Consider the following 12,077-nt stretch of genomic DNA (forward strand, 5'->3'; position numbering starts at 1 on the left):
ACTTTGAAGAGCTCCACTACATCCGCAGGATGGCAACAACAACTGCAATCACGGACCTTCATTTCCTACAAGTTGTGATGTGGCTCCATGATGGCAGTGGGAGGCTGGACAGGGTCTGGCTCACCCACAACACCAGAAGTCGTGGGATTGTTTGCAAGCAAGCCCGTTTGTCTGTTTGGCCTGCGCTGGGAATGTTTCATTATGGTTGCCAGAGAATTTAATCTTATGTTGCTGTGGCGCGCATTTATTATCAACCTTCACTTATTCTTGTTTGACAACTTTAAGGAAGCTTTGCCTGCTAAATCATAAACAATGCCATAGTAAGAAGTTTTAATTGTGGACGGACATCTTCTCTTATCTGCTCTCTCCCTTTAGAGCCAAATAAAAATATTAAACATGTCCAAGTGTCGTCTGCTACAAGCGTTTCCCTGTTCAAGCGAGTCCACCCAAAGTGCCTGAATTCAACTAATTAAAAAAACGAAGAAAAATTCCTGACATTCGATAATGTAAACAAAATAGACTTGCCTTTTGACAATATTATGGTCGTGGAACTACCAGTGCCTTGCTAGCTACAAGAAGAGGATGACATACCAGCGAAGCTATTGTACTTATAGCAGATTTTGTTCAGTCATATACTTTACTGAAAGCTACACACAGACATGCTCACAAGCTGATATATCATTATACATACGACTGACAGCTTACATGAGTCGACAACTGTAGAGGAATATTCAGGATCAACTCTTATAACAACTGATATTCTGCTATCAACACCCGGTTCCTCCGATGGTCTTATGTACGTTGACCTCGAGGGTGAAATACTTTCTGTTGGTGTGCGCATGACTGAGTGACCCGAGGCTAACCTTTGAACCTGATAAATATAGAAATACCCAAATATACTGTCAAACCTTTCGGCTGATTTGCAAAATGTCGCCCGATGTATGTACTTTGTACTAACACAAGGATGTGGAAAATAGTGGACAATGGATGTAATGTGAGGATAGTGTGTGAGCGAGATTATATTGCTAATGTAGAAACTGTTTTCTGTGCTTAGTTCAACACGTGGCATGTTACAATGTTTATATTCTAAAACTATTTACAGTGGAAATGCGGGGACAGCCAGGTAGGGCAAGTTTACAAATCCAAGGTAAGGTTCACTGGCCTGACAACTCAGAATTAGTCATTTGAACCTCTTTGTGTTTGTGCTCGTGTGAGAAAGAGAGAGAGAAAAAAATTTTTTTTGTTCTTCTTTTACAAAAACAATTTTCAGTCAAGCCTTTGGTGAAAACAAACCCTTGATGACCAAGCGGAATGACCTGTCGGTGGATCGTCCCGTAATCTCTTGCCATTATTTATTGATAGGAAGATGGAGGCCAGGGGACGGGGATCCCCTTGCTGCAGCAGCCTGGGGCTGGGGGGAGCCCCTCAGGTCCTGACGACCATGACGATGGTGAGGTATGTACCTTGCATGTACCTGTATCTACCTGGCTGCCACCTGTTCCAGCTCGTTCCCACGCTCCAGCCACGTGACTCCTGTGCTCTTTGTTTACCTGTACAAGTGCTCGGGTCTCGAGAAGACTCCTTCAGTTTATTGTCAGCCGGGAAAGTGTCAAAGGTGATAAAAAATGTGCTCTGGCTTCTTGTTAAAACAGAAAGTAGGCTAAAGCTAGCGATTAAAAACATGGAGACATTGCATGACAGAGCAAGGTGCGAGATAAAAGTTGTGGCAGCTACTGTGGTAAACCTGATCACATACCCGATTAAATAAACATGGTCAACGATCTCCATGTCGCCCAGGGTCTGTCAACTGAAGACAAGATTTGTACATTTGTACCTCCTCACCATCAGTTCGTATTTTGCGATCAACATCGCCATGGTTCGCTGCCTGGGGTCCGCCCTGTCTTGACCCTGTGTCAGGGGTCAGGAAATGTAGGCTGCTTGTTGATGTACAGCCCCAGGTGTACATGTGTACAGGTGTACATACAGGTGAGATGATGTCACCAACAACAAGCACAACCCACCTGACTCGCCTCTTGGTTCGTTGGCTACATCCTGTTCTCTCTCTCTTGAACAATTGCGATTGTTTCTTTTTTAATGGGGTAAGTGGGATGACTTGTCCTTCTCTTTCTCTCCGTTGTATCCCGCTCAGTCGCTCATTTCTCGACATACTGTACAATGAGCTCAAATGAGTTTGAAGACTCACTGTAGTGAAGTTGTGAGATGTACAGGATTGCTATTATATCCCCGAGGTCGACAAATAAAATGTCAACTTGTTTTCATTAGTATTGACAGAAAGATTTTAAAGGAGATATTGTCGTGTATATATTTTATATTTCTTTCCATCACTTCCAGATCTTTGCTGTAGTACAGCTGCACTTTCACTCCATCTGAGCAGAGAAGGAGAGAGCGGGCAAGACATGGCGGTGAGCACTCCCCTGGCACTCACTTCTGTCACCGACACTCGGACAATGGTTTTACTTGCTCACATCCGCTCGGTTCTAGAACCTGAGTTCGGTGAGCACAGGTAGACAAGTCGGACAGGTAGACAAGTCCGACAAAGCCTGGAAGATGACCTGTGAAGGGGAGTAACTGTGCGCCGACTTGCCAAGACAGGAGTAACCGTCAGGTAAACTGCCGGCCCGGGAGACTGAGACAGGTGAGTGTAATGATGAGTACGCCGGCCCTATAGGTGGGGAGGAGGAGAAACGAGGAATCTGTGGAGCAGCTGCAAGCCATTGAGGGGGCGTGGACATCTAAGCAAGGGAAAGCACTCGCTTCTCTCTGCGACGTGGAAGTCCCTGTAATGGCTGCGCCAACAAAAAGAGAGATTACCAGAGGGCAAAGGTTACTTCCGTGCCGTAAGCTTCCCTTGAAAGCGACGGTGGAGCCGCAGGATCGAGTTTCGGTGCCCGGTGAGCCTGGAGACCCGTCGCTGAGACTGCGCCTGCGCAGTGAGGTGTCGTGGGCTGGCAATTTCCGGTTTAACGGATAAGTCCTGGGAGTGTGTTTAAGAACATAATGAATCTGCGGCTTGCTGTAAGTGGTGCCATTCAAAGGGAGCGTTTGATCGGGTGATGGACGAACATCTTTTCTTCTCCTCCCCGCGAGAAAAGGTCAAGGCCAAATCCATGCCGTCGCCTTTCCGGTTTTTTCTTTCACCTTTGTCACGAGACAGCACGAGACTAGTGTTCACTTCCCACCGAGGTGTCCTTGTCTAAATAATTTATTACAAAAAGATCACAGAATCTTGTAGTGTGTGTGTGATAATGTGTGTGTTTGTGTGTTTGTATACGTGTTGTATCTCTGTGTGTGTTTCTCTCGTGTGTGTTCTATGCTTGTTGTGCCTGTGTGTATGTGTGTGCGAGCGTGAGAAAGCATTTGCTGACAACTATTTCCCACAAACGACTCTGACGATAACAGCGAGGTCTCTGGCGATGTGATGAGCGACGAGGACTGATGTCTATGCCGATGTCAGTAGACAGGTCTCAGTGTCTACCGATGTCAAGTTTGTGCGACTGTGTCTATGAAAGCTGTTTATTAAAGAGTGAATACTTGTAAATACTTGTGAATCCTTGATGACAAAATATGTTCATGTCAGGTCACGTGACTACGCGAGACTGAGTGTCGCTCACTGCAAGACATTCTATGTACACACGTACACACACATGTATGACTGTTTTGATGTCGACATGTTCAGACATACACGTATTTGTCTCAATATGTGAATGTCTGGGTGCATACATACACGTGTAAGTGTTGTGATATAAATATGTGTAGATACATGTGGAAGGTGAAGGTTGTCCAGTGACCTGTCAGGTTGTGAGGGTCACACCTCACTTTTCTCGGGCTCAGGTACTTTCTATCTATCCTCCTACCTCTCTTTTTAGACATTTGTGTCAACGAACACTTATCGTGAGGATGCACCTGGAGTATTACACAAAAATTGTTGTGTTTCTTTACCTGTGGTGGGTCGTCTCTCTGAGTGATTGTTTTTGTGCTTTCAATTTCATTTCTTTTCTTCTTATAATTTCTTTTGATTTGTTTGCGCGAGTATATTTTCAGTCCTTGTGTTTATCAAGTAATAAATACATCGTGTGTAACTTAGCAGTGAGCCTGGTGGTGGCTGGCGCGTGCAGCTGTGAGTGAAGTGCATTGTGGGTAGCCGCCTGCACCACTCACCTCATCCTAACACCGCCCCACCCGGGAAGTTGTTTGAGATGAGTACACGCTTTCTAACATCCGCATCCGTCTGGTGACCTGACCTGTTTGTAACCTGACCTGTTTCTCCACATGTGACCTGTTTCTCCACATGTGACCTGTTTCTCCACATGTGACCTGTTTCTCTACAGGTAACCTGACCTGTTTGTCTGCAAGTGCTGCCATGTCATCATTTTCTGCATACTACACTCAGGTGATCAGTCAGTAACCTGTTTTTCTTGTCTATGGGCGTGTCGGTATTGTGCAATAACATTTGATATGCAAATATCTACCAGTAACCTCTGACTTTGTGTCTAACCCTCGATCTTTAGGGTCAGCGCGCGCGCACACACACAAAACAAAGGGCGTTTGAATGTATGAATGTATTTATTGTACATTGTTCGTCCAATCACAGTTACTGCACATTACACAATGGAATGTCAGCCGTTATGAACTTTATTCAAAAGCCTGAGTCAGCTTCAGGAATGTTTCACCACGGAAGTGCAGAACGCATGAGAGCAGAAAGACATCGACAGAGAGAGAAGGAGAGAACAGAGGTAGCACGGTACTTCTAACGGTTTACAAAACACACTTGATAACAAAGTTATTATGAAAGCAACACAAACAACTGATGGAACGAAATATCGAGATGAAGCAGAGTCCATGGCTGTAGTCTGCTGTCCTCGGTCACCGCCAGGTGAGCTCGGTCACGTGTCGTCACCTCCCTAGAGGCCCTCCGACCTCATCTCCAGCTTTCCTTACATCTCGTGGTTAAATATTCGCTGCTAGTATCACAGTCACTGACAATTATCACAAGTTGGGGAAATGGAAGCCGACATTTTGCAATCCGAGATAACAGTGATAGACAAGTATATCAGCAAGACACAGATACAAACTCCATGATCAACAGCAGACGATACAAGTGTAACTGGAATGTAACTCTGTGTAAATCTTTCTCTAACCCTTTGTGTAAGAATAAGTAGAATTTATATTTATCGAAAACTTTCAACTTTGTACACTTCACTGAACACACACACTGACATCAACATCCACGCTTGGGTCACGTGGCCCAGGAAGCTCGTGACAACGGACATTAGTCTAGAATTTCTCTTGGAAGACAAAAATAATTTCATGTGAATCAGAAGAGGTGTGATGCAGCATTCAAACAGTTTCTGCTGGATCTGCATATTGATAATTAAAAACACTTTGTGAGATATGTGACCAAGCATAGTAAATGTTTCCATGACAACCATTGACGTACTGTGCAATGTCACGAAGGCGGACACCATTATGCGACTCGGGTGGACGTGGACCGTGTCCAGTAGTCAGTACAGAGAGTGACACAGATCACGACCTGTCGTAAGACACTGGAAAAGTTTCGTTTATCAGATTTATAAAAATAAAGGCAGGTCATCATTGACCTTCACCTTGGAAAGGGTTGAGGTGTCGAGGGCGTTGATCACGAGCTCACACTACACGTGTCACAAATACATTGTCTATCGTGTTATCTACCAAGGTAGTCAGTAATCAAGAGGTCGCCAAGGTAAGTAGGGTCACAAGGTCACCAAGGTCGCCAGAGAGGTTCGTCACGTGGTTGCACAACTGGCGCAGGGCGGAAGAGGGCGCTGCTCTCTCGGTCCTCGTGAGGCAGTTCGTTGCCCTTGTCTCCGGAGCTTGGCAAGGCCGGCGGAGGTTGAGGAGCTGGAGATGGCGATGCACGGAACTTGGAGAGAGAGATGAAAGGTGAGGAGGAGGTGGAGGCCTCGCTCACCGACACGGCGGTGCCAGGACACAGGGGGGAGTAGGTGGGCTTGCTGGACTCCCACGACAACGACCCGCCCACCCCCGCCGCCAGCACCTGGGTGACGCTGACCGGGGGGAAGGCTGGCACGATCTGCTGGGGGGACAGAGTCACGATGCTGGCCTGCGCCCCGCCCGCCACAGCAGCCCCAGCAGACACCTGTGGCGCCGCCATCACCGGAAACGGAACCTGCACGGCGGACGACGCGGGGGTGGTGGTTGTTGCCCAGGAAACGCTGGCGGCGAGACCCGGGGATGCGTAGATGGGGATGATGTAGCTGGGCAAGTGTCCCCCACCCATCATGTTCGCTGGCAGAACAAAGGCCACCTCTCCCGGCGTGCTCTTGGGGGGCAACACCTGGAACTCCCCCAGCAGCTTGGTGATGGGATGGCCTGCGACTGCGTCGTCGACGTCAGCGTGACCTGCGGGGTGGTGCTATTAATAGTGCATGATGACACGATGTTGTTGTCGGCGATGGTGGGAATGTTATTGTTTATTTCGGTGGTGGGTATCAAGACGGCAGCAGACGACGAGTTTCCCTCCCCGCCCTCTGCGGACGCCATGGCGACTGCGAACCTGGCGAGGGCCGCCTGCCCCACCGAGTGCCCGGGCACGGAGGGCGTTGGTTTGACGATGACGGGGGCACCAGCGGGGCACAGCGCGGGCGACACGTTCCCTTGCGCGTGACTGAAGGTGTGCAGGGGTTCAGGGGACGACGGGGTCAAGGACACGGGGGAGGGAGAGTCGGAGCTGGCGATGCAGTTGGCCAGGTGATTCAGCAGCCTCGCTCTCAGCTCTGCGTCGTCCTCCTCCGAGGCACCCAGGTACCTGCTGACCTCTTGGGCGCACTCGTTGAACCCCAGGCGGTACTTGTCCGACAGAGTGGGATCGGTGCCGCCGCCTGTTGCAAAATAAATAAAGTTACAGGTAATGGTTTACACAAGACAGACTTACAGGTGATCTACCAATGCGACAATGGGTGAAAGCAGTCGTCTGGAATGTCCTGTACAGGTAATGCTTATATCCTGAGCATGTAGTGTTAATGTCCTGTGAATGTAATGTTTATGTCCTGTGCATGTAGTGTTTATGTCGTGTACAGGTAATGTCTGTGAGGCAGGTGTGCACACAGCAGGTGCGATACTCACTAGTATACTGCTGGCGCTGTATCTGTCGCAGGTGTTTGACGGCCATTTCCAAGATGTCAGCTTTCTCCATTTTACTGTGACGTGCTCCCTGCACAAGACAATGGAAAAAAAATGGTGTGAATAAATTCCACCCCGAGTGTCTAGTCTTTAGACAGAAACACCCCACAGTGCGGGGCCAGGACGGTGCCAACCCTCCACAGTTTCGCTATCAACTACTTGCAGCTGAAACTCCTCCCACCCTGTGTGCATCCACCAAAGAACTGCCACATCTCTTGGATGAAGGGAGGAAAGTGTGGCACGAGAACAGGAGGGAAACAGAGTGGGAAGGACAGGGATGGAAGGAATTCCTGGGTCACCTACCTCCTTCTTGATGACCTCCAGTAGGAGGGACTTCAGCTCCGCCAGACTGGCGTTGATGCGAGCTCGTCTGCGCTTCTCCATGATGGGCTTGGAGCTCTGTGAGACAGTGAGTGGCGAGAGTGAGAACAGCAAACAAACTGAGAAACAATCCAATAAACAATAAACTGTACTTACACTCGCATTATGTTGATAGAAACCATTAAAAGCAGGTATTGCTGATAAACATGACCTTTGCCCTCTCTCTACACCATAGGTTCCCCTCCGACCCTGAAGACCCACTTCAACCCTCGTGCAGCTTTCTTGCTTTCTTTCTCCTTCCTCCCATCCACACTGCTCTACACACACGGTGTGAGTGTCTGAGCCTACGAACACAGTGTCCCACATATTTCTTCTTTCCGAACTTGTAAAGATCTCACAATTCTGGAAATTTCACAAAATGACTGTTTGCTGATGTCTTCACGCAAAATAAAGAACAAAGCCTGATGTTAGTATATTTGTGCATTCGTCAGTGGATCATGTGTAAAATAACATGCGATGGTCTCTGTTTCTACAAACACTTCATCATGCAGACCTACTGACTTGTCGTCGTCGCACAGCTGTGACAAACTTCGTCAAATGTTCGACGAATATTCGCCTGGTTAGGACCGGGCTTAGATAAGTCAGTGACCTAACGGAAAACGTTCTGTGGGTAATAAAAGCTGTTTTCACAAGACCTGACATCAAAAGTAGTTCAAAAAACAAAACAACAACAACAGCCTCATCAAAGGGAGACTATCGTTCATCATGGGTTGTCTGTCATTAACGACTCATTAAACTGAAGATATTTCAAGAATTTTATCGCCCGCCTCACTGGTGTGCACAGTCCTGCAACTGTTTCCAACTAGTCCGACGGCATTGAGTTTCATTGGAGAGGCAATAAAGGGCATCAACTCCATGCACGCAGGCAGATAACTCAGCAGCTTTTTAGCACAAATTATTACCGGACTTCTTTAGAGGCAAGTAATCGAATACAAGTTTACAGCTGATGTCGATAATAAAATGTCGGAATTTTTTAAACTGCATGTGAACCTGTTTTCCAGCCTCCTGTCATTTAAACGATTTTATTTAACTGACTTCACGCCACCCTTTACAGTCCACCCGTCATAAAAAGGACGAAATCGGATCGGAAGAGTTTTTTCATGGCGATGTTATATTTTCTCGGTGTGTACAAGACACCCACGACTGCTGACGTGTTATTAAATTCAGAATACCTTCCTTTCTTCCACTGCTGGCAGAAAATGTCTTCATATTTATCTCCATGTAAAGTGTCCCCGTGCTTCAGCAATTTTTTCTAAATTTATTTATTTATTTATATTTTTTTTACGTTAACGGCAATGTAGGTGTGGGAATGAAGAAGAAATGCACCCACCCCGTGTTTAAATCTTAATTATCTAAGTGTGGGTTTGAGTAAGAGGAGGACACTGGACCGCTACCCGACTATTCTGCAAATCATGACCCAAGGGGCGTCACACCACGTGACCTCCCTCTCCTCCCACACCCCCAAGTGTTATTCCTTCCCCTCCCCCAGCAGACATCCCCGGAGGCTCGCGTCCACTGCTGGTGTCGCACGTGCCGTGCGTGTCTCCGGCCACCCGCTGTGGACATGTTGCGACAGGCCGCACGCCGGCAGTGACGTCACACAGCATGCGCCGGACGCGCGCTAGTCGCGTGGAGGAGCGAGAGTCGCAGCGAGGTTCGTCCCCGCTCTCTCCCCTTCCCCTGGGCTTCCCCGCCATGGAGTTCTGTCGCGTCTAGAACCAGTCAACCACTTCCACAGCCTCTTCCCTCCGCACTTCTTCCTCAGCCTCCGCTCCAGCCGCTTCCTTCTCCTTCCTTCTGTCTTTGCCTCTGGTGCCGTTACATACGCCGGATCCTGGGACACCTACACCTACCTACACGTCGCTGCTGTGCCAGGTGGTGACCGACATTACTCTCAGTGCTTGTCTACAACTTGTAGACACAGAGGAATGTCAGCAGCAACGGGCAAAGTCGTCTTTATCTACAAACAATAGTACTTGAGGATCACGTGACCACCAGAAATGTCAGCCGTACAGGTACACCAGCATTGTTCTGCCTTCTGCCACGATAGAAGCAACGGTTTTCTTACAAATACTTTGTATAAGACAGCAAAAAATCTGGTGACAGTGGAAACGATTGTCTTTGTGTAAATGTCTGTGTGGGAGGTTGTGGTGGGGGCGAGGTATTGTAGCCGTTACTTCCATCAAATGTTTGTCGCTGTAAATACTTGCCGCCATGGTCTGTTACTGTATATCTATCACTGTTCACAAGTTACAGAATTTTTTTCTTAGTGTAAAGTGTTTATCGCTGTAGAAAGTTCTCAAGTGGAAAGTCAAGACTTATTTGATGACATGTGCTTGAGACAGTGAGACGTTTGTCATGTTTGCCATCTTCCCTCATTAACGGTCGTGTTGGTGTCAGCAGACACCTGCAATAACAAGGTGGACTTCGAGTCCATGTTAGCCACCAGAGAAGTAGTGTCCACCCAAATCATGTCAGAAAACATGACTTTACCACAGCTGTTTCACATTTAGCTGACAGACAACGACTTATTCTCTCTCGTGGCCAACGACCGACAGAAGACGACATGGACTCTGGTTTGCAGCATTGGATGTCTCAAGTCTGTCCTGTCTTGTCTGTCTGTCCTGTCCTGTCTGTCCTGTCTGTCCTGTCTGTCCTTCCCCAAACACGAGTCACTCAGTGCAGTCAGCGACTAGAACTGAGACTGTTCTTAATCAATCACAGTGTCACTGTGACTAATACGACAACCACGACACTGACCGACGGCAGTCAAGGTGTTTGAGGTCCGTGATTGCCGACGGAGTACAATGGGTCCTGTCCTGTCCCTACCTGTCCACCCCTTCCACCCCCGACCTGTGCAGTCTCTTGTTTCTAGGTTAATTATGTCAGTTCAGGCTTTTTTTTTTTTAATAAAGCGGGTATCTACAGTGGAACACAACATCAGAAATCAGCCCCACGGTATATGAACATGAATATGTTATAATATACTCTACAGGTTGTCGTACACATCATATATGTCATATGTGTAAATAATATTTTGTGTGTGTATATTTAATGTACGTACTAAAGACTTTTGTAAACATTGGTATGAGTGGATGTATGCCTGGTGTTGAGAATCTTCAGGTGCTACTTTCTCTCTCTCTCTCACCTTTCGAGTCTCCGAAGCCGTGGTGGACACTCTGTCGGAATGCATGGCTGGTCTGTGTCTATCCACGACACGCATGCGTACGGAGGAGATGGCTCGTGGTCGGTGGTTGTGGTGGAAATCCTTGTCCACTTCACTGTTGCTGAGTCAGTCTGGTCTGTTCAGACACTACAGTCCATGACCGTCAGTCTGAACAGACTGAACAGCGTCTGACACCAACTTCTAGTTCATTGTCGGTGTCGATGGTGGCCGCCTGCGACAACTTCTACACTTCCAGGACACATATGCTCCTCCCTAAACAGTCGAGAGTTGATGGCAAACAACAACACGACGAGCGTCTGTTGGTCAGTGACTCGTGTGTGTGTAAAATGTCGGTTAATCGCCGTTAGCACCTCACAGCAGCTTCCAAACAAGGCTTCGAGGTGAGGACTCCAACCTTCTCCGCGCAGTGACATCAGCTGTCCTCGTCTCTGGAAATAATGTGACACTGTGGTCTCCTGGTGGACAACCTTGGCAACTGCAACAGGTCACGTGACGAGATGTTGACGACGGGGTCGTGAAGGAGCCTGCGATCACACTCCACGGTTCCGAGGGAAGCTGGGTGTCCTGTCCTGTGCTCTGTCCGGACGCGAGTCGCGAGCTGTCGCGAGGCCGTGACGCAAGTCCGGTGGCCGTCGCAGGGTGAGCTCCGCCGCGGGGCCGTGTCGCACAGGGTTCTGACCCCCTCCGCGTGCCAACAAGGTCCCCCCACGATCCCAAACTCGTTCCCCCCCGAGCGTGGACAAAGGGCGGCTCGCACGCCAATCACACGACCGCCAGCCCCGCCTCCCCTCGCGCTGCCCCGCGTGCCGACGGAGACTTGGTCGTGACGACGACGTCAAGGAGCTGGTCGGGGTGGAGGGTGGAGATGGAAGTGAGGTGGTCCTGTGCGTGTCTCAACTCCTTCCCCACCTGTGGCTGTGTGCTTGAGAGAGCCTCCAGGTGGAAGTCACGTGTTCCCACCGAAACTTTTAGCCGAAAATTGTTGAGGGTCTGTGAAGGTCTCGCCATGGAGTGGTCGCCTTCTGCCCTCAAGTCTGCGATTTGATGAAGTGGGGAGAGGATGTGGACAACGGACATGTTTACATCTCAGAATGTAATTAAACGAACGTGAGTGACGAAGGGTGAGCGACGAACATCCATACGTTAGGCAGGAAGTGAGGCCATCGTCAGGATATGACGTAGTAAATGTACTATCGGCATGTGTGTGCCCTCGACATGTGACGTACTTGCCGAGCATCAGGCATCAGGTCATGAAAATCTACAGGTCAATGGTGCTGAAGCTAGTGACAGGAGGTTGGAGAGCTGGGGG

At 48.6% G+C, this 12,077-nt stretch overlaps 1 protein-coding gene across 1 annotated transcript; it reads right to left on the reverse strand.

Annotated features, from left to right (window-relative positions):
• Positions 1 to 4,565: 4,565 nt before the first annotated feature.
• On the reverse strand, positions 4,566 to 11,606 carry LOC112557554 (transcription factor HES-1-like). The gene is given in 5 exon segments (XM_025227495.1): positions 4,566 to 6,390; positions 6,393 to 6,899; positions 7,144 to 7,231; positions 7,504 to 7,599; positions 10,730 to 11,606. Coding segments are annotated over 5 exon segments (1,398 nt in total). The 5' UTR covers positions 10,805 to 11,606; the 3' UTR covers positions 4,566 to 5,758.
• Positions 11,607 to 12,077: the final 471 nt, after the last annotated feature.

Source organism: Pomacea canaliculata, linkage group LG2 (genome assembly GCF_003073045.1).
Source record: "Pomacea canaliculata isolate SZHN2017 linkage group LG2, ASM307304v1, whole genome shotgun sequence".
Classification (NCBI taxonomy): domain Eukaryota; kingdom Metazoa; phylum Mollusca; class Gastropoda; order Architaenioglossa; family Ampullariidae; genus Pomacea; species Pomacea canaliculata.